Source organism: Rhynchophorus ferrugineus, unplaced genomic scaffold (genome assembly GCF_030347505.1).
Source record: "Rhynchophorus ferrugineus isolate W39M unplaced genomic scaffold, kcgeb_rfMv2 rfM11, whole genome shotgun sequence".
NCBI lineage: Eukaryota > Metazoa > Arthropoda > Insecta > Coleoptera > Curculionidae > Rhynchophorus > Rhynchophorus ferrugineus.
Genome location: NW_027472590.1, coordinates 32678841 through 32702933, shown reverse-complemented (window position 1 = coordinate 32702933; position 24093 = coordinate 32678841). Strand labels below are relative to the sequence as shown.

Genomic DNA, 24093 nt, shown 5'->3' with positions numbered 1-24093 from the left:
TATTTTAGATGTTTACATTATTTCCTAATTGGGATATTAATATATCCGATAATCATAATATGCAATTTTTCTATTAAAACTAATCTATTATAGTGTCATTATGGTCGAAATTCCTAACTCCTCATTTATATCCATATATGGATTATGTTTATTTTTTCTATTAAAAAAAAAACAATTTATTTAATTATGAAATATTATTTAGATGTTTACATTATTGCATAATAGGGATATTAACATATCCGCCAACGGTAAAATGCAATTTTTCTAATAAAACTATATAATTATAAGGTTACTTTGGTGCAAATTCCTTACACCTTATATGAAGGAAAAAATCTATTGTTTATTTTTCCCTTAAAAAATCAATTAATTTTGTTATGACATATTTCTGTGGTTGTTTACATTATTCTAGATGTTTACATTATTTCCTAATTGGGATTTTAATATATCCGATAACCATAATATGCAATTTTTCTATTAAAACTAATCTATTATAGTGTCAATAAGGTCGAAATTCCTAACTCCTCATTTATATGCATATATGGATTATGTTTATTTTTTCTATTAAAAAAAAACAATTTATTTAATTATGAAATATTATTTAGATGTTTACATTATTGCGTAATAGGGATATTAACATATCCGCCAACGGTAATATGCAATTTTTCTATTAAAACTAATCTATTATAGTGTCAATAAGGTCGAAATTCCTAACTCCTCATTTATATGCATATATGGATTATGTTTATTTTTTCTATTAAAAAAAAAACAATTTATTTAATTATGAAATATTATTTAGATGTTTACATTATTGCGTAATAGGGATATTAACATATCCGCCAACGGTAATATGCAATTTTTCTAATAAAACTATATAATTATGGGGTTACTTTGGTGCAAATTCCCCACTCCTTATATGAAGGAAAAAATCTATTGTTTATTTTTCCCTTAAAAAATCAATTAATTTTGTTATGACATATTTCTGTGTTTGTTTACATTATTTTATATGTTTACATTATTTCCTAATTGGGATATTAATATATCCGATAACCATAATATGCAATTTTTCTATTAAAACTAATCTATTATAGTGTCAATAAGGTCGAAATTCCTAACTCCTCATTTAAATCCATATATGGATTATGTTTATTTTTTCTATTAAAAAAAAACAATTTATTTAATTATGAAATATTATTTAGATGTTTACATTATTGCGTAATAGGGATATTAACATATCCGCCAACGGTAATATGCAATTTTTCTAATAAAATCATATAATTATAAGGTTACTTTGGTGCAAATTCCCCACTCCTTATATGAAGGAAAAAATCTATTGTTTATTTTTTCCTTAAAAAATCAATTAATTTTGTTATGACCTATTCCTGTGGTTGTTTACATTATTTTAGATGTTTACATTATTTCCTAATTGGGATATTAATATATCCGATAATCATAATATGCAATTTTTCTATTAAAACTAATCTATTATAGTGTCATTTTGGTCGAAATTCCTAACTCCTCATTTATATCCATATATGGATTATGTTTATTTTTTCTATTAAAAAAAAAAACAATTTATTTAATTAAGAAATATTATTTAGATGTTTACATTATTGCATAATAGGGATATTAACATATCCGCCAACGGTAATATGCAATTTTTCTAATAAAATCATATAATTATAAGGTTACTTTGGTGCAAATTCCCCACTCCTTATATGAAGGAAAAAATCTATTGTTTATTTTTTCCTTAAAAAATCAATTAATTTTGTTATGACCTATTCCTGTGGTTGTTTACATTATTTTAGATGTTTACATTATTTCCTAATTGGGATATTAATATATCCGATAATCATAATATGCAATTTTTCTATTAAAACTAATCTATTATAGTGTCAATAAGGTCGAAATTCCTAACTCCTCATTTATATGCATATATGGATTATGTTTATTTTTTCTATTAAAAAAAAACAATTTATTTAATTAAAAAATATTATTTAGATGTTTACATTATTGCGAAATAGGGATATTAACATATCCGCCAACGGTAATATGCAATTTTTCTAATAAAACTATATAATTATAAGGTTACTTTGCGTCTTAAGCGTCTTAACTTAAGCTTACGTAGTTAAAATTAACAAGGTGAGTGTAAGTTACCATAGACCCTCTGTAATCATATCTTTTCGTACGAAAGTTGAATTTCTCATGAAGAATGCCATTTCAGTTGGAGTTTTTGAGATCATTCCTGTAACTGTTGTACACAGCTGATATCCTAATAAAAAAGGAAATAGTTCTTGGTGTTTATTATGACCAAAGACACAAGTCAACAAGATCGACAAATAGACTAGAGACTTCAAATTACGACTTAATAGTTCTAAATCTGCGCATGTTAATTTTGCGTTGCGGCGAAATAATGTAAACTTAAGTATATCATTTGCGGACGCCCGATTCCTCAAGTAGAATAATCGAAAATATTGTCAATTTTTACGGCTACGTAAGCAACGAAGAACTACACGATGATCTGAACAACAAATGGATCTAAGAACTTATCCAAGATTTAAACTAGATCATGGCCACATAGAGGCAATAAAGCTACTGGACAACACGCAGGAAATCTGAAGATTGAAGTGTATAAGGATCTTAACTTAAGCTTAAGTATTTAAAGTTAACTTTTAAGTACAAGTGAACATTATTATCATTTGATCCGTTTGATTATTCTAATACAAGAGTATCAAGAAAATAACATTTCCTGCTGCTATATAGTACATAATTTCCACGTTCTTTCTTTCTTACGATCGAGTAATAACATCAAATCCTTAAATTGCTATTTTCGACGTACATAAGATAAACCCAATATTTTTTATACATTTTAATGTGTGTTTAAACGACCACTAAAAGCAATATTGACGTATAATAAGCAAATATACGTTTTAATTAATTAAGTTCAAAGTTTATCGGCCAATTTCTGATAAATAATAAATTATCGAATAATTGATATTAATGACTATTGCGTTATATATAAGTTAATAATTAAAAATTAAATTTGTCACTTGCCAAATGAGATAAAAATAGACTCCAAATCAAACAATCTTTTTTTTATGTTACGTAATTAGTTTATTCATCACCGGTGACGTTAAATTAACACCATTGATGTTTGTTTCTGACCAGCGAACGACTACACAACAATAAAACGCGACCGTCGCGGCCTACTCGATCCACCAAAACAATAAAACAATCGAAATCAAAATCGGACTGTCTTACCCGGCGTTTTTGAATTTGGGTGTCCTGGGGTTCGTGTGTCGGTCGGCACGTCCGTTTCTTGTTCTTCGTCGCGTTTTTCAAAGTCGCAACATCGTCGTTCAGCACGATACCGACGAGGCAGAGACGCGTATACCGAACTATGAAGGATCGACAACAGTGGGATTATTTTCTAACCTCGGAGCGAGGCATTCTATGAAGTGCGCGTGCGCCCTCTCATCGTATCGACCAAATAGACCGTGGATGTTTTCCTTGTGGACGGAAAGGAGTCGAGTATCGCTTAAATGCGGATACAATTAACGAAATATAAATATTACGATGATATGGCTTAAACGGTGTGTTTATTAATAAAGAACGCTTCATTAATGGTTATTATTTTTACCTCATCATGATTGTTTTGAACTTGACAGCCATGGTCTCAGCCTATGGCAGCGCTGTGCCATCAGGTGTTGCCTATATTGTTGTATAAACATCTGTTGTGATCAGCGATACCTGTTGGTAAAATTACGAAATCTCAACACAGACAACTGTTAAATAACCTAACCTATACGACGGTTTTGACATTTCTCTACATAAAACAGTTTCCATGAAATTCTCAAGACTGCATATTTAATATTCAATGTTGTTGTGGTTTGATTCATAGGGTAATATAAAGAGTGTTAACTTAACATATATGATTTCAGAATTGTCTGCGTGGTTTTAGCAGGAAGGTGCTGAGAACGCTATTTATTTGTATTTCATTGGTTAGTTTAAATTACCATTACAGACACCTGTAAAGAAAATATTTTATTAGGAAGCCATCCCATTATATATAATGTATATAAATACACTAGCGATCCGCCCCGGCTTCCCACGGGTGCAATGCTGATACTAAATTAAATACACTACAGAAAAAATATGAACGTTGTATATAAAAACATAGCGGCCCGCTCCGACTTTGCACGAGCATAAAATATATATATATGCCTATGTCACTCAATGAAAACATGATTAAAATCGATCCAGTATTTTTGGTTCATACATTACTGCCCTTGGCCTGCACGCATTAAATTTGGAGTAAAACAATTCCTCTTCCCCTATACTTACTATGAAGATTTCCTGCTATCTTTGGAATATCTAAATTCGTACAATTTTTATTACATTACACATTTTTAAACGCAAATTTTAAATTTGTAATATCTCCGAAAATATTTGTTTAATTTACATGCTGTAAGGAACCATATTGATCTATATTAATTGCACACTGTATTTAAGGTACTTAATTCGATAAGGATTAATGTCGTATTGCTTAAAATAGCTTCGTAAATAAGCCATTTTCTCACGTAAAATGTAAACAATAAAAATGGTTAATGTGGGTTATCCTTAAAAGATAAACATATACCATCGCGGACTTTTTTGTAGACCTTTTTATGGTGTACAATACTGTAGTACATTAATTTGATCTAACTCGTAGGGTTAGGCAGCGTTTTTGCTAATTGCTAAATAAGCTTAAAAAAATAGGTTAATTTACGACATCACGTTAGAAACCTCTAAAATTAGCAATGTTGCCTTAGTATATTATGCATGTATTATACATATAAACCTTCCTCTTGAATCACTCTATCTATTGAAAAAAACCGCATCAAAATCCGTTGCATAGTTCTAAAGATTTAAGCGCACATAGGGATATAGGGACAGAAAAGGCGACTTTGTTTTATACTATGTAGTGAAAATAATTAAATATAAATATATAAATAAAAATAATTAACAATAAAAATGTAAATAAAAGATAATTGAGAATACAGCTTAATTGAGAATACAACACATATCCTGGCAAATATATCCAATTTGCCTATACCGCCTTCCCTTTTTCAAATTTCTTTGGTGCTATCAATTTAAATAAGATGTATTAAAGTTCTTATCTTTTTTTACATATTTTTAAGGTCTCCTTTTAGCAACTAGTGGTTTCTCTGGACTGGATCTAACACAGTTTTAACGTGGGCTCCGAACCACGGCCCTCGGCATTAAGCCTACCGACTGGCGAGTGACCAACTCTAGAAATCACCCCAGAAGACATCCGGTCTTACCCAGCCTGGCTACTGGCGTGACTGGGATCATTTTCCTTGTCGAATTTTACACTCTTACATAGGACAATCACAAATATTAAACAATCACAAATATAAATTTACTACCATTCCCCAGCAGGATTCGAGCCCGCGGCTATCGTAACAGTAGGAGGACCGTCCTGTCGCCATTTTTTGTTCGTTCATACTGAAAGCAGACTATGTCTGTGTCTGTTAATATTTTATTTAGTTATTCAACAAAAAAGTGTATTGAGGCAAGTTAATTATTTTTAAAATGTGTAATTATTAATTAAACCCGTTAAAAAATGTTATATATCAATGTTTGCTATGTTTTATTATGGTAAAACCGATGAGTTAAGATTTTATGTCTCTTTTATTCATCTCATCGACATAGTGAAATAGAAAATCAAGCCGGGTACAGCTAGATAAGATAAAAATGATACTAAATATTATCATTACATTACAACTTTACTGGAATAGAAATCGATTTATTTTTGTAATCGATGCATTTCCATTGTTTACATAGCCACCTCTACTGTTTTGCAATATCAATTTACCAGAGAAATGCGATTTTTACGACGCAACCAACCAACCGGCAAACATTAAATTAATTTTTTACCGTCAGGACGCAATCGCTTGCGTAATGATCTTGGCGGAAAATTTGTTCTACATTCGATGGGATTTGTACATTTCCGTTTCGGTTAATATCTTAAGAAAAACCGGTAAAGTTTTGGATATTAGCAATATTTTTAAAATGGCCTAATACGAAATGTATTTGCTGAAAAATTTCCAGTCTAAGCAGCATTTTTAGTGGCTGCTGCAATATTATCGAATTATTTCAATGATATTTAATGTTATGAGATTAGATACACTGTTTTTTTTTCTTTTTTTCAAAGCTTAACCCAGGACACGGTGATCTTATGAGGATTTTCAAAATTTAAATTATTTTCGGAGATTCTCGATATATATCAGGCCTTCGATAAGGTGTGGCACACTGGATTGTATGTTAAATTGAGTGAGTTTTACACTTACTGAAGCGATTTTCTACATGTCAGGATAGTTATATTATATAACGGAAATCATATAATATACTTATTGCCCACGAGCAGATTGTTGAAGTTCTAAGAGATTTATAAAAAGAAATTATCGTAGATATAGCTGTTTTAGTAACGCGGTATCTAAAGATGAAACTTGAAACGCATTTTTCTTTAAACTGCTTTATCCTAAACAGTTGACATGATACCTCAAGTTCTACAGAACATAGTCATATATAGTCTTTACCCTAACAAAGTAACACTATAACATGACTGGGATTTTCACTATTTTTGAAATTTCGGAAATGTTAAAAGAAATGGCAAAGAAACAGTCATATTATAGTGAAAAAATATAGCTGTTCTTCCCTAGATTAAGAATAGTTGTCTATTTCGTTGTTTTTTTTATCTTTTTGTCAATGTTTTTCTACTTGTTGAAAAATTATTTCAGTATGATAATGGGTCATATTACAATATTTTATTCCAGTTATTCGGTATAGACAGCGTTATGTAAGCCTCATAGTATTCCTATAATATTCCTAACATCACTATAACACTAATAATAATTTTCTCCTTGAAAAGAAAGTTATCCCCAAATTCATACTTGTTAGTTATCATCTATTAATCGTATTGGATTTATGCATGAACAGTGTGTAATATGTTAAGTATAAAAATAACCTACCTGTTGTTTGAACATTCAGCAGATTTCTATTCTATCCTTCTAATATCTGGCTCTTCTCATTCCTCAAAAAAATCTTTTATGTGATTCGAATCAAACGAGAAGGTATTAGTTGCCATAGAGTTAGAGATGTTGATTGTGGGGAAATTTATCGATACTTCTTTTATCGACATTTCTTTGCAACATTCCTAATTTCTACAATGAAGCCCAATAGCAGTTCAATAGTAAACTTTACAACTATCTATATTAAAAAAAATATCGTAAAAAATTGGTGACCAAAAATGTTGTGTCAATATCGTTTTTTTTTCAATTAATGTTATATCGATATTTTGCAGCATACATATATAGATGTATTTTATCTAAAACGATTATAAATGTTTTCATCTCAGTTTCGCAAATTTGTTTATAAGGGAGTATAAAAATTAAACACAATCATCTTAGTATTAACTATATATTTATTAAAAATCTTATAATATTGACAACAAACATACATACTCTTGATTCAACTAACGATACTGAAACACATTAACGAAAATACTTCAGGGATCCGTCTTAATTATAACAATTCCACGGAACAGAAAAAGAAACTCTTCTCATAAATAGTCTCTAAAAGTAAGCGCAAACATAACGGTTTAGACGATTTATTCCCTCTTGGAAGAAGCCAACGTACGTTACCAACTATCGATATAACTTAGCCGATGTGATCACTAAAATTAAATGTATACAGAATGGATTCTTTGTGCGTACACAATGTTTTCGTCTTGCATATGTAGTAATAATCTAAATTTATTGTTTTACATTTTAGGCGATATAATAATATTCTCGTTCACTACTAGTTTTATCGTTACAATATTTCACTACCTCTTCTTCTATGGCTCTCGAGTTTTCTGCTTCGAACTATAGTTAACAGGAACCATAATTGAAAGTGAACTCTCGTACTTCATACATGAGAAGCATGGCTGAATAATATTATTGTGTATGTGGTGTATTCTACCAACGTTTATCTCAAGATTGACGCTATGCTCTTACTTGAGGAGGAACATGATTTGTAAATAGGAGTTGTCTAATGAATACCAGCATTTTTCGTATCTATTTTAGTAGTAACATCTTTGGATTTGCAGGTAACCTTAAACATCCTATTTTTGTCTGCTCCATATTAGTGATATATTTAAATATAAAGGAATCATAATAGCCACGGTTGAAAAAATAGTCAGGAAGAGCCAAGAAACATGCATATATAAACGTCAATGAAGCGATTAAATAATAGGGTGAATCAAACAATGCACGCACACCAATAAAATATTTAAAAAACCACGAGCTTCAGTAGCACCAAATAATACAGAATGATATTAGATGTCCAATTTAAAAGGAAGTAATAAAATAAATGAGCTCAAAATAAAATAAGTGTAGCTCTATTGGTTTCCTCAGGAATATAATTTAAAATATTAATACCTAATAAGATTTGGAGATATCTATAGTGAAAGAACACGTCAGCATATTTGCTGGGAAATGAAGATCTAGGAGACATCTTCATAAAAATGGTTACTAGATGAACAATGCTTCGTTGGGAATTTGTGTAATTAAAAAAGTTTTGTGCCGAGCAAATTTTGTGTTTATCTTGTGATTTTTCACTTGATTACGTAAAGAAATATAAGTGTTGATTTTGAAATGACTGAGGTATAAAAATAACCTACCTGTTGTTTGAACATTCAGCAGATTTCTATTCTTCTGATATCTGGCTCTTCTCATTCCTCAAAAAAATCTCTTATGTGATTCGAATCAAACGAGAAGGTATTAGTTGCCATAGAGTTAGAGATGTTGATTGTGGGGAAATTTATCGATACTTCTTTTATCGACATTTCTTTGCAACATTCCTAATTTCTACAATGAAGCCCAATAGCAGTTCAATAGTATATTTTACAACTATCTATATTAAAAAAATATCGTAAAAAATTGGTAACCAAAAATGTTGTGTCGATATTGTTTTTTCCAATTAATGTTATATCCATATTTTGCAGCATACCTATATGTATTCTATCTAAACAAATTGGAGGATTTCTGGAATAATTTCTCAGTTTCGCAAATTTGTTTATAAGGGAGTATAAAAATTAAACACAATCCATCTTAGTATTAACTATATATTTATTAAAAATCTTATAATATTGACAACAAACATACATACTCTTGATTCAACTAACGATACTGAAACACATTAACGAAAATACTTCAGGGATCCGTCTTAATTATAACAATTCCACGGAACAGAAAAAGAAACTCTTCTCATAAATAGTCTCTAAAAGTAAGCGCAAACATAACGGTTTAGACGATTTATTCCCTCTTGGAAGAAGCCAACGTACGTTACCAACTATCGATATAACTTAGCCGATGTGATCACTAAAATTAAATGTATACAGAATGGATTCTTTGTGCGTACACAATGTTTTCGTCTTGCATATGTAGTAATAATCTAAATTTATTGTTTTACATTTTAGGCGATATAATATTATTCTCGTTCACTACTAGTTTTATCGTTACAATATTTCACTACCTCTTCTTCTATGGCTCTCGAGTTTTCTGCTTCGAACTACAGTTAGCAGGAACTATAATTGAAAGTGAACTCTCGTACTTCATACATGAGAAGCATGGCTGAATAATATTATTGTGTATGTGGTATATTCTACCAACATTTATCTCAAGATTGACGCTATGCTCTTACTTGAGAAGGAACATGTTTTGTAAATAGGAGTTGTCTAATGAATACCAGCATTTTTCGTATCTATTTTAGTAGTAATATCTTTGGATTTGCAGGTAACCTTAAACATCCTATTTTTGCCTACTCTATATTAGTGATATATTTAAATATAAAGGAATCATAATAGCCACGGTTGAAAAAACAGGCAGAGCCAAGGAACATCCATATATAAACGTCAATGAAGCGATTAAATAATAGGGTGAATCAAACAATGCACACACACCAACAAAAGATTTAAAAAACCACGAGCTTCAGTAGCACCAAATAATACAGAATGATATTAGATGTCCAATTTAAAAGGAAGTAATAAAATAAATGAGCTCAAAATAAAATAAGTGTAGCTCTATTGGTTTCCTCACGAATATAATTTAAAATATTTATACCTAATAAGATTTGGAGATATCTATAGTGAAAGAACACGTCAGCATATTTGCTGGGAAATGAGGTTCTAGGAGACATCTTCATAAAAATGGTTACTAGATGAACAATGCTTCGTTGGGAATTTGTGTAATTAAAAAAGTTTTGTGCCGAGCAAATTTTGTGTTTATCTTGTGATTTTTCACTTGATTACGTAAAGAAATATAAGTGTTGATTTTGAAATGACTGAGGTAAAAAAATAACCTACCTGTTGTTTGAACATTCAGCAGATTTCTATTCTTCTGATATCTGGCTCTTCTCATTCCTCAAAAAAATCTTCTATGTGATTCGAATCAAACGAGAAGGTATTAGTTGCCATAGAGTTAGAGATGTTGATTGTGGGGAAATTTATCGATACTTCTTTTATCGATATTTATTTGAAACATTCCTAATTTCTACAATGAAGCCCAATAGCAGTTCAATAGTAAACTTTACAACTATCTATATTAAAAAAAATATCGTAAAATATTGGTGACCAAAAATGTTGTGTCAATATAGTTTTTTTTTCAATTAATGTTATATCGATATTTTGCAGCATACCTATATAGATGTATTTTATCTAAAACGATTATAAATGTTTTCATCTCAGTTTTGCAAATTTGTTTATAAGGGAGTATAAAAATTAAACACAACCATCTTAGTATTAACTATATATTTATTAAAAATCTTATAATATTGACAACAAACATACATACTCTTGATTCAACTAACGATACTGAAACACATTAACGAAAATACTTCAGGGATCCGTCTTAATTATAACAATTCCACGGAACAGAAAAAGAAACTCTTCTCATAAATAGTCTTTAAAAGTAAGCGCAAACATAACGGTTTAGACGATTTATTCCCTCTTGGAAGAAGCCAACGTACGTTACCAACTATCGATATAACTTAGCCGATGTGATCACTAAAATTAAATGTATACAGAATGGATTCTTTGTGCGTACACAATGTTTTCGTCTTGCATAAGTAGTAATAATCTAAATTTATTGTTTTACATTTTAGGCGATATAATATTATTCTCGTTCACTACTAGTTTTATCGTTACAATATTTCACTACCTCTTCTTCTATGGCTCTCGAGTTTTCTGCTTCGAACTACAGTTAACAGGAACCATAATTGAAAGTGAACTCTCGTACTTCATACATGAGAAGCATGGCTGAATAATATTATTGTGTATGTGGTGTATTCTACCAACGTTTATCTCAAGATTGACGCTATGCTCTTACTTGAGGAGGAACATGATTTGTAAATAGGAGTTGTCTAATGAATACCAGCATTTTTCGTATCTATTTTAGTAGTAATATCTTTGGATTTGCAGGTAACCTTAAACATCCTATTTTTGTCTACTCTATATTAGTGATATATTTAAATATAAAGGAACCATAATAGCCACGGTTGAAAAACAGTCAAGAAGAGCCAAGGAATATTCATATATAAACGTCAATGAAGCGATTAAATAATAGGGTGAATCAAATAATGCATACACACCAACAAAATATTTAAAAAACCACGTGCTTCAGTAGCACCAAATAATACAAAATGATATTAGATGTCCAATTTAAAAGGAAGTAATAAAATAAATGAGCTCAAAATAAAATAAGGTTAGCTCTATTGGTTTCCTCAGGAATATAATTTAAAATATTAATATCTAATAAGATTTGGAGATATATATAGTGAAAGAACACGTCAGCATATTTGCAGGAGGAGCATGTCTAGGAGACATCTTCAGAAAAATAGTTACTAGATGAACAATGCTTCGTTGGGAATTTGTGTAATTAAAAACGTTTTGTGCCGAGCAAATGTTGTGTTTTTCTTGTGATTTTTTACTTAATTATGTAAAGAAATATAAGTGTTGATTTTGAAATGACAACGGTAACCTTCATGTATCTCTATCAATAGAACGAAAGCAGCAAGTTACTAGCTTTGTAGCACATATTAAAACCTATAATAAAGTGAGTGATAAAGTAAAGTAAAATAAAGATCTTGATTAAGAGTCGTATTTACAGTAAATCACTGGAGATACTGACATAAAACATCAATGCCAATTTGAAAATATAACAAGGAACATTTTCTTGATTAAACCACGCATCACAGTAAACATCATCAAGCATATAAATGTATAGAGATTGAAGTTTCTTTAATAGTCACCTTGGTTTTTATATATTATTTCATTACGCATAATTTCTGCTACTATGATATGCACTTTGTTTATTATATTATACTTATATTTGTATTAAAATATAGTGTTAAACAGTTACTGTTAAGAAAGAAAGCCAAATGTTATACCTGTACAAAAACTCACAAGTTTTTCAGCTATCACATGGAACTTCAGCTAAAAAAACATATTGTTTGCACTTCCGAAAATAATTGGTAGAATAGAACTAAATTAATAGTGGATCTAAGATATCTATTAGTAATTATGGTAAGCCTATGCTTGTTATATTTTAGCTATGCTCATTTATGTTTAGCATATACCATCATTTATATATTTTCATATTCGTCAATATGTGTTTTCTTTGTCTTTTTTTTTATTAAGTTATTATATAAAGAGATAAAGTAGATTTGTTCATTTTGAAATTAGATAATTATCTGAAAATTTATTAGAAATTATTCCATATTCCAAAATTTGCTTTTTGTTGGGGATTATATACTGAAGGATTAGAATGACTCTTTATTTCTATAGAAATAAAGCTAAGCAACATATTTGATGTAGTTTTGATAAACATTTGCTGTATAAATTGCTATATGCTAAGAAAGATGTGTTACGAGGACAAGTTACCAACTTCAAAGTACTAAAACGAAGAATAATGCAATATTATTAAATATATAAAAAGTATCAAAATAACAGGAGGTTTATTAATAATAGGTCTAATCATAATTTATATCACTGGCTATCGATTCCTATTATTTCGTCGTACACAATTTATGTGGCTATGATTCGCATTTCTTTTTCTCTTATTGTTATAGTTTTAATTCTATACGTTTTTATTAGAAAAATGCGGATACTCATTAGCTAACTGAATAAAATAACAAAATTCGTAAGGGTTTTTCGTTAAACGAGTGTTTTTTCAAGTTTTACAAATTACGTCGAAATGTTAAAAATATAATTTAATATTTAACAGCACAATTACTATACGGATGGATTTCTGGAATTACTGACGCCTCTTTTAAATTGGTTAATCTTTGGTAACAAATCACCTACATAAAATACGAGTTTGCTAGACATCTACCGGTAATTTATATAAATATGCCTATAACCTATTCGGACAGTTACCTTACTAAGAACTAATTTAAATATTTCGAACAGAAACCTTTCCTAACGTTAACGCTTCGGTCTTTAACGACATCATGCTCCTAAATATCATCAAATATATAGTTCTAAAGTCTTCGGGTACATATGGCGGATATTTAATTCTTTTTTTTTAGTTAGTAGTTAAGAAAATCTAACTCAAAGGCACGATACTTTACCGAAATTACTAATAAAAACTTACGAAGTCCCCCCTTCGTTTTGACAAGTTTTTATTAATGGTAAACGTTTACACTGATAATATATATATTTATTTTTATGTTTTCACCTCGTTTAACACTAAACAGATCATCTGTTAATTTGTCTAGTTTGTCGCTAAATCTATAAATTACTATATTTTGCATTTTCTTCAATGTAAAAAGGCCTCGTTTTTTTTTTAAATATGTACAACTTACTCTTAGTAGTTTTCGTATTTATTTAGCAGCTTGTAAAATAAATTAAATGAGTTTTAAAAAATAGCTCATGAATTATCTAACCGACAATTTCCGTTAACCTTTTACTGTATTGGTTGTACAGTTATCTTTATTTTATATTCAACATTTTATTTTAAAGATACATTCTATTTTAACAAGATTTAATTGTATATTTATTATATGCTGGTACTGGTGGACTATGTTGCCAAATGTCTGCAAAATTTTTGAAACATTGAAACCGAAATTCTAAGTTGACGCGGCAACATTGCGACATGCTGACGTCATAAATATTAATGGCGTACATTGGTCTGGCTGTATTATAAATATAAATACACTTTTAAACAAAACTTTTATGACATTATTTTTTACATCTTCTTCTTTCTTGTATTTGTTTAGTTAGGTGACCTGGAAGACGTTCTTTACTACGTTGATTTACATTGTTGGGTTAGATAATTCCTGCAGAAAGCTGGGACCATCGTAAAAAAATGGCGGGTCTTGATGAAATAAACGATGGGGGCATCTATGCGGGATATAAGGATATTAACCCTGTCTTAAACGTGTATGTGGTCCTTTAACAATTCCAAGTTTTCGTTTGTGTCGTTATTCATATGAAATTTTCTTACGTTTACGTTGTTTTTTTTTAATTTAATACAACTAAGTATCGACGTTCTGGAAGAATAACGACGGAAGAATAAATTATAATAATAATAAACCTGTTGACGGTTCTCACTTAATCTTAATCGTTATTCAGTAATCTTAAACGCTAGTCTATGGTGAAGTGTTTGAATCGATTAGAGCCATCCTGCGTTGTTCTGTCCGCTTAGCGGGATGACGCCGGGCAGCTTGGGAAGCGAGTGTGGATTTTGTTTGACGTCTTCTTCGGGTGTCTGGGTGGATCCGGTTGCCGGGTTGCTGGATGATGATGTGTATAGTAGGGGTTCTTTGAAGGAGTCATTTGGGCCTGCGAAATCGTTTCGTTTGGTTAAGTAAAGACTTTCTCTTGCGAAATAAAATTCTTAATACACAATATAAAACATTACATTGAATAAGTCCCCGGTTTAACCAAGGATAACATTTTTTGGCCTTTTGTTGGGTTGGATATCTTTCTTTTTTAGACCAGGTATATAGTACAGTATAAATGTTTCATCTATCGTGACATATTGGTGTAGCAAATCCTTTTCATATCGCATAAATACGTCTACATACCGCTTCGAACTGTCAATCTGCTTTTCAGTTTTGTATTAGTAAATGTAGCAGCCAAAATTTATATGTGTTCAAATTTTCACATTATATTGTAAACTTGTTTCCAATTATTCAAGTATAACACAAATATTCTAATATATTCTCTTTCAAAATTGACCTATTGAAACCTTTTAACCTAATGAAAAGTTGTCTATATTTGTTAAACACCAATTGTCAGATTCGTTATTGTTTTTTATTATGTCAACCATGATATATATATATATATATATATATATATATATATATATATATATATATATATATATATATATATATATATATATCGTTTGTCGTCTACTCTATGTAATTATCTTTCTTTAGATTGCGTAGAGAAAGTTGGAAGCTCACTATCACAAGAGTAGACATGGAGCTTTTGAAGATGTTTTCTTTTGTTAAGTTTAGTTAAAAGGTTGCCTCATGTATATGTTAGTTTCGAAGCTTCCGTTTTGAACCTCTATATGTAGACTGTTCTATGGGCTGTTACATTTCGAACACGCTATAGTACGACTTCACTGACTAAACATTGTATTAGATAGACGCGATTTTAAAACTATTTATAAGTAAAAGCCGATATTATTTTTACCTTAACTTATTATTACGTACCTGTATTAGATGGAGTGGTATTCGATCCACCAACTGGTGTGATTTCGATGGAATCCTGCTGAGATTGGGCCTTTTCATGACGTCCAGCCAGCTGACTCACCTCAGGTACCCTAGTTGGCACACTGGAAGCCCGTTTCAGCACCTGCGGAAACTGGAGACATCCTTCAGACGGACATTCTATAATGTAATCCTATAACAGCGTCACCTTTTTCGTGAGATACAGTTTCTTGCTGATGCTCTCGCTGATGGAACTCGGCGGCATCACGATGGGACTGGTGTTCCTGGAGGCCGAGAACTTTTTCCGTTTCTTCTTCAGCAGCGCCAGTCCATGGGCCAATCCGTGCAGTTCTGGCTCCGGCGGTTCAGCTGATTCACGGCTCATGGTTACATCAATGCTGGGGTTCGAGTCAGACTGACTTAGAGATTCTGAAACATCAGTGGTTGTTAGTTTCTAATATCTTGTATATCTTTGAGTATTTTATTGAAATTAATAATCACTACATAGTATAAAACAAAGTCGCCTTTTCTGTTCCTATATCCCTATGTGCGCTTAAATCTTTAAAACTACGCAACGGATTTTGATGCGGTTTTTTTCAATAGATAGAGTGATTCAAGAGGAAGGTTTATATACATGCATAATATACTAAGGCAACATTGCTAATTTTAGAGGTTTCTAACGTGATGTCGTAAATTAACCTATTTTTTTAGGTTTATTTAGCAATTAGCAAAAACGCTGCCTAACCCTACGAGTTAGATCAAATTAATGTACTACAGTATTGTACACCATAAAAAGGTCTACAAAAAAGTCCGCGATGGTATATGTTTATCTTTTAGGGATAACCCACATTAACCATTTTTATTGTTTACTTTTTACGTGAGAAAATGGCTTATTTACGAAGGTATTTTAAGCAATACGGCATTGATCCTTATCGAATTAAGTACCTTAAATACAGTGTGCAATTAATATAGATCAATATGGTTCCTTACAGCATGTAAATTAAACAAATATTTTCGGAGATATTACAAATTTAAAATTTACGTTTAAAAATGTGTAAGGTAATAAAAATTGTATGAATTTAGATATTCCAAAGATAGCAGGAAATCTTCATAGTAAGTATAGGGGAAGAGGAATTGTTTTACTCCAAATTTAATGCGTGCAGGCCAAGGGCAGTAATGAATGAACCAAAAATAATGGATCGATTTTAATCATGTTTTCATTGAGTGACATAGGCATATATATTTTATGCCCGTGCAAAGTCGGAGCGGGCCGCTATGTTTTTATATACAAAGTTCATATTTTTTCTGTAGTGTATTTAATTTAGTATCAGCATTGCACCCGTGCGAAGCCGGGGCGGGTCGCTAGTATTTTATAATTAGATTAAACCTGTTCAGATTATTTTTTTGCATTAACATACTCTCGCAACTGACCAAGTATGTCTAAGTACAGATATAATTGAAAAATCTCTAGAAAATAAAGGTATGTGCTTTGCTGTCTTTCTTGATATTACACAGGCTTTAGAAAGACTACAACATGGAGGCCTTCTATATAAAATAAAGTCATTTATTCCTAAGCATTTGGTCCTGCTATTAAAATCTTATTTGGTTAATTGATACTTCTATGTTAAACATGAAGGAATACTCTGATCTCGGAAGTGTGTTGGTTGGGCCAGTGCTATTAAATCAACAGACAACATCATATAGCACAACCGCTACCTTTGCTGATGACACGGTAATATTAGCAGTAGCAGAGCCTGTAGAGAGCTCAACACGGAAACCTGAATCTTTTCTTGATAAAGTTGCCATCTGGTGTAAAAAATGGCAAATAAAATGAAATGAAGCAAAATCTCAGTATTAGTCAGTCAGTAGTAGAAGATTTGCCGATTCCCAACGAAAAAGACTCCAGAACCTTGTCAGGAAGGAAAAGTGCAGATTTCTAAAGGTGTATAATGCCATTAGACGTCGTTAATGGAAATAAATCTTCACATCTTGTAAATATTTCTATGCTAAGTGGTTCAGTACAAAAAAGCTTAGTTGTAGCTTGTTTGTTAGTAGGTTAAGTCAGATTAAATTTAATTGGTACTTATTTATTAGTTTTAATAAATAAAAAAAACTCTCATGTTTTTTCGGACTGTAAAGCTTTTAATAATATTTTAAAGCATGATAAGTTTCCCTTTCGCCAGCGTTCTTCGGTCATAAGTTTTAGTTTAAGTTTTTCCAAGTTTTTCAGTTTTTTGCCTGTAACATTCCTGTTACATTAAATTGGTTGTGTAAGACTTTTAAGTTTAGTTTTTACTTTAGTTTAAACTCTAAAGATTATATTCTCGAAATATATTTCCTATATAATTCCGATAAGGTTATTGCTAATGCTCGACCATTTAAAGCAAATTCTTTGAAAATTATGCAGATAGAAAAATTAATTTTCAAAATAACCCACTTCATTGTAACGCGCTTTTTGTTTGTTCCCCATTATAATCGTTGTTTTCCTATACATTATAGGTTATAAACAAAGCACTCATTTATTTTTCGCAGTATATTTTTTTAACCATTAATTCATAGATATTTTAACTGTTGTTGGTACTATTTAAATGCATAAAGTTGGCATTTTCATCCTATTTCTCATCTGAATGTTCGCGTAATAGTAATGTATCAGCTCGATTAGAAACTCTAGGTTATATTGCATTTTTTCCATACATACACTCAGAAAAACTGAGAAGCTTTCGCTATTTTCAGAAGATCTCTTGTAACTTTAACAAAACCAAAGATTAATTGATGAAAAAAATCACTTATGTTAAATTTGATGATTAAAATCATGAATCGTGAATCGTGTTTCTTCTATTCACTGTAGCTTTTAATATATGTCACAGATTTATTTTTTGTAAGATATTATTTAAAGTATAAATTCACCAATATCTCCAACAATATTCCTCGTGTACTAAAGTTAGTATTTTAATTCTATTTCTCATAAAAATATATTCATATATTATCAAAAGAAGCTTGATTAGAAATCTTAAGATATTTTCCATTTATATACCCATCTATGAAATTTAATAAAAGCGAAGATTAGGTTATAGGTTTTAAAATATAGCTCTTATATATTTTTTGGAAAATGTTGTTTAAACTATAGCTGGAATTAAATTTTTTTTATAACTTAGAGATATGGCTTTACTGAAGGACTTGTACTAGAGATATAATATTTTACAGCTGTCTATGGAAAGCCTAAACCAATGGAAATTATTCTGTATATCAATATATTAAGCTGACTTAATATATTGATTGTGTCTGTTGAAATTTAATATAATAAATAAGAAAATAGATCAGCTTACCATTTTCATCAGACGCTGGACTATTGCTGTGACTGTGGCTGTGATTGTGACCGCTCTCCCGACAATTATTGCAAACCGAATCCTCCGATCTGGAGCGGCCCATCAAACGCGAAACTTTCGCAGTCTTGGCCGCTTCAATTAATGTACCCCAACGTCTTTTGTGGGAATGGCTCCTCTTTAAATGTAACCTAAGGGAAATTACGCCTGTTAAAATAGCTTTCACGTACGAATCGCTTTTATTACGCTCCAGATACGATGAGAAGCCACTTTGTCTTTTTTAGTACGGTCCCTATTTTTCTCTAATACGAAAGAAACATCTATGAGCGATGGGCTAAACCGTGGTAATAAGTTTCGGTTAAACTGTCTGGTATCGTCCAATGTTAAAAAAGTAAAGCGAAAAATGAATAATATCGGACGTGTTGGGTGTAATATATGAGTAACAATTTTATTGATTAGAATATTGATAGTAGTTTCTAGTGTCTTTTAAAATATGTGGTTTCAAAATAAGTTTAAACTATTTCAGATCCATTGGGGTGGATATTTCAAGCAGAATATTTACAAGTAAAACTATTGATTGTTTGAATGAATCTCCGGTACAACATCAACTTACGATCCAGTCTTAACAGCGCAAAATATAGAATAACGAGCTAATAGTTTTTAGGGATTACCTAAAAATGTGCAAAGTAATTACGCACGTAAGTAAATATGTTAATTGTTCAGCAGAAACAGGAGAATCAGTAAAAAAAAAAATAGAAAATCAGAAGAGAGTGGCAATAAATTAGGCTCCTAATTTATTGCCACTCTAACAAGAACATAATTAACAATAATGCAAAAGCAGAAATAAGAACTAGTGATGAGCCTCTAATAGCTATAAGGATATAAAGAGTTTGAATGTCCACTCTGGAGGGCAACCAAGAAAATTAAGAGTCCTGCGATATCTACTCCTTTTATAAGAAGTATCTATGAACCACAGACTAAAAATACTGAACAAAAAGCTGAACTCTTTGCCAAACATTTGGCTAAAGTATATCTTATCTCCAATCTTATAATCTTTAACTTAAAATCCAAAAACGAACACTAATCCAAAATAAACTATGCAAGAAGATAAGAATAAATCTGAATCAAAAGAAAGTCCGAGATTCGATTTAAACACTGAAAACTTGTTAAAACAATTACCTACAGATCTATTTACCGTCGCTCTTAAACAGGCCTTTTTAACATCTTCTTCTTGGCTTCACTACTACTACTCGTGGATTTGCGGAGTTACAAGGTCCAAGCTGGAGATAAACTTCGCTCAATTCTTTTGAGATGATTTTGTGACTAAGATCGATACGCTAATTTTGGAAACTAAAGGATTTTGGAATATTGTGTATTTGAATATAATGTTGATATCACATTTTTTTAGTATCCTCCTAATGTGGTTTTGAGGTAATACAGTTAGGAAATTTTTTCGCTCTTATCATCTTTTGTTTTACATTTTGTAGTATTGAGGATTGGATCTAATTGCTCATTTGAAGGGTATTTTTATTTATTCCGCAATAAAAGTGGTAAAGAATCTTAAGCATATTATGCGCATCCCAATAATGTAGTGGTGGAGTTATCTTTCATGATTTCCACGTCATCAATGTCATATACTATTGGAAGTATTAGTGGGTTTGATCAACTTACACCAGAAATAGAGATAGTTTTGTTATTATTTAATAAATACAATAAGATTTAAATTGTTCTTGGTCACATATGTTATTAAAAAAATAGTAACCGTCTAAAATAATGTGCTGATAAAAAAGAAATGAATAGTAAAGAAATAAATGATTAGAATTATATTACCTGTCTACGCTTCTTTGATTGTGTCCATGACCCTCATTTATATTTCCCTGGCTAGATGACACTGTACTGCTATGATGTAAAAGCTTTCTCGAAGTTGAATTGAATATACCAGAGATTGTTGAACCGAAGAACTCGTAGTGATGACCTTCATGATGATGACCTAAAATTGTCGTAATAACTTTATAATATAACTGTATAATTTAAAAATTTAAATAACCACATTAAACTTCACCACTTACCATGTAATGATGCTAGAGATTCTGGCGGTGAAGAATTTGCCGTTGTCGAAGGCTGCGGCGCGATGTTAAAGCCTTTCATCAACCTTCGCTCCTTCTGTCGATTTTTCTTACCTCCTGTCCCTGAAAATAGATGAGAAATATAATAATATCGTCGGCTAAAGAGGAAAATCGGAAACTTTGATTAAAATTAAACCCCTAATAAAGTTATCCTAAAGTTGGAAGTTGGTGTATCTGAAGAGTTAACGCAGATTCCAACAAAATCCATTCAGCTTCATGTATATTTATAATATTTACTAACATTAGTTATTACATTAAGTATGAAGCGATTAATATATTTTAATTAACAAAGAAGTCGTCTGAGGGCTCATATAATATATGTAAATGGTGTTACTAATTAGTGTTAAGAATTTGCTTATAAAATCTATGTTTTTGTTTTAAAATTTTTTTTGTAAAGTTTGAACTTGAAGGCACCAAACTTTATAAAACTACTCTACACTAGCTATATGGTCGATATTTGGGTAAATATACCATTGATACAAAAGATTTTGGATGTAAATAATAGTTAGTTCTAGTGGCCTATAAATCTAGCCTACAACTTCTATGTTTTTATTGTAGACTTCAAAAATTTGACTCAGAATATCCAAGTTAAAAAGAAAAACAAAGATATAAGACTTTATATGTACAGATTGTGTGATAAAATAAATGTAAATTGTGTCTGTTATTTCTTTATTGAAAGTTATATTGAACTAATTTCATTATATAGCGATTGATGTAGTTGATATAGTTTAAAAAACCTCTTTCTTCTGTTGTTAAACTAAGATATTATTAAATAATGTCAGAAATGATAAATTTAGAATACATTAATATGTATTCTTATTCAACAGAACTGATGACAACGTAATTGGATGTAAAGAATCACTGAGGCTGTACTAAAGCCTCTTATTGGTCAAAATTGGATATTTCACAGTTTCCAGAAAAACATTTTAATGGTTACGTTTCTTGATTCTTTTGATTGCTGTTATTTCTATAACCGAAGCAAATTAAATCCATTATCGTCTCTTAAATGGCTTAATGCGTTTTTTTAATTCACCATAATTTACCCAAGCAATTTTACTAGAGAACATGATATCTCTTAATGCCTATTTGTGATTAAACTTTTTAAAGAATAGCTATAGAACGTGCATGATAATAGAATATCTAGTAATGGTATAAATGTCATTATATATAAAGTTCATCATAAATTGTTGTGTTATTGATTGAATGGGCTATACATTTATGAAATTGAAGAAATGACTTTTATGTTCCCCATTAACACATATTTCGGAGGAATAATTTTAACGGATACACACAGTACACAGTAGAGTACTGTCAAAATATCTTAATCGCCAATGAAACTATGCTTCATATATTTAAATGAATACTTTATTAAAGGAATTAAGATCAGAGAGACATTATCACATTATTTAAATTACTTTAAACTATTCATTTCATGATGAAATCTCTGACAGGAATCTGGATATAGATGTATATAGTCTATTGGACGGAGTGAAATAATGGAGTCATGTTTCATCCATTGTAACATATCGACGCAAAAACACGGGTTTATTACGCTTGATCATCTTCAAACATTGCTCCGAATCATCGACTCGTCGTTGTTTTTGGTCAAAAGTGAGCTCGAGATGCACCCACTTTGCACAGAGCTTTCTCATACCCAAATATTCGTGAATGATATGATGTACACGTTCATTTAATATCTTTAGAGTGTCTGCTATTTCATTCAACTTTAATTTACGGTCATTCAAAATCATTTTTCTCTGAAAAGAGGTTGTCTTTTGGGCACCCACTGCCTTCATCGATTTAGGTGCTCATTTCACCACGTCTAAACTTAGCATATCCATCATTGATGGTTGATTTTCCTGGGGCAGTGTCCGTAAACTCGACAGCAAGCCAAGTTATTGCTTCAACTGTATTTTTTACCCTTCAAAAAGCAATATTATCAACATGCGAAATTCTTTTTTATCAATTATTTCACAATAACAAATGTTGCTTCACTGAAAATGTTATAATTCACAAATTAATGATCCGACAGCTGTCAAATTTATACACGTATCTTTTGAGAGTTGGTGCTAACTAAAAAACATATGAATTTAATTCTAGTAGCGCCATCTATATGTCAGGAAAGGCACTTTTCAGTTGACCTGTTATTAAGTACTAAAATAATGTAAATTAAATTGCCTACCCATGCTACTGTGCGCCGTGCTGGTGTTCATTCCGGAATTTTTCAGGATCTCGATCAATTCGAACCGGAAAGCCGAGATGTCCTGTTTGATTTCGTTGACATCGTCCTCGGTGACGCCCTGGTTTTCAGCCTTCCTTTGTTCGACGGTGACGTAGCGTCGTACTAGGTTCCGCATTATACTCTGAAACACACGTATTGTGAGACATACCCGAAATGATCCCGTTCATAAGCTCACAATTAATTAAACTGTGGTTCTTGTTATACTCACTTGGTATCTGAAGTCGCGCTCGTTGGCCTGTTTCACTTTCCTCTGAAAAAAAAAGTCTTGATCAAATATCATGTTTCTTTTTTTAGTGTTTTCGACAATTTAGTATGTACCCCCGTAAGAGTGTGATATTTGATATAGTTCGGGATAGAATAAGTGTATAGTCTATACAAAGTTTTTTCGTAATGCGTTATAGAAATTTGTGACGTCGAAACGTTGCAATGTTGCCGCTTCAACTCCGGGTTTTAGTTCAGTTTGGCTTTGACATACATTATACAGCTACAATAATTTATAGGTAAGTGTTAAAACATCGTAACACTATTGGATTATATATAAAAACTAGCGACCCGCCACGGCTTCGCACGGGTGCAATGCTGATACTAAATTAAATACACTACAGAAAAAATATGAACGTTGTATATAAAAACATAGCGG

The 24093-nt window shown here is 31.0% G+C and overlaps 2 protein-coding genes across 4 annotated transcripts in view; both read right to left on the bottom strand.

Moving 5' to 3' along the window:
- Positions 1–3410, bottom strand: part of LOC143204963 (kielin/chordin-like protein) — a 42123-nt gene extending 38713 nt beyond the window's left edge. The window contains exon 1 of the mRNA XM_076417919.1: positions 3259–3410. The gene's annotated coding sequence lies outside the window, so the exon portion shown is untranslated. The remainder of the gene's footprint in view (positions 1–3258) is intronic.
- Positions 3411–13615: 10205 nt separating this feature from the next.
- Trpgamma (Transient receptor potential cation channel gamma) overlaps positions 13616–24093 on the bottom strand; it is a 249720-nt gene continuing 239242 nt past the window's right edge. Inside the window, exons 15-23 of one of the 3 annotated variants that reach the window (XR_013007620.1) lie at positions 23662–23703; positions 23394–23574; positions 21155–21274; positions 20916–21075; positions 19089–19276; positions 15971–16191; positions 15766–15916; positions 14651–14881; positions 14486–14589 (exon numbers count right to left, since the gene is read on the bottom strand). Coding sequence is in view for 2 of the 3 variants with exons in the window: in XM_076417087.1 (XP_076273202.1) it covers positions 14712–14881; positions 15766–15916; positions 15971–16191; positions 19089–19276; positions 20916–21075; positions 21155–21274; positions 23394–23574; positions 23662–23703 (1233 nt within the window). In the remaining variant the exon portion in view is untranslated. Of the gene's footprint in view, positions 14882–15765; positions 15917–15970; positions 16192–19088; positions 19277–20915; positions 21076–21154; positions 21275–23393; positions 23575–23661; positions 23704–24093 lie in introns of all 3 variants that reach the window. The other 2 variants (XM_076417087.1, XM_076417086.1) reach the window with 2 other exon arrangements.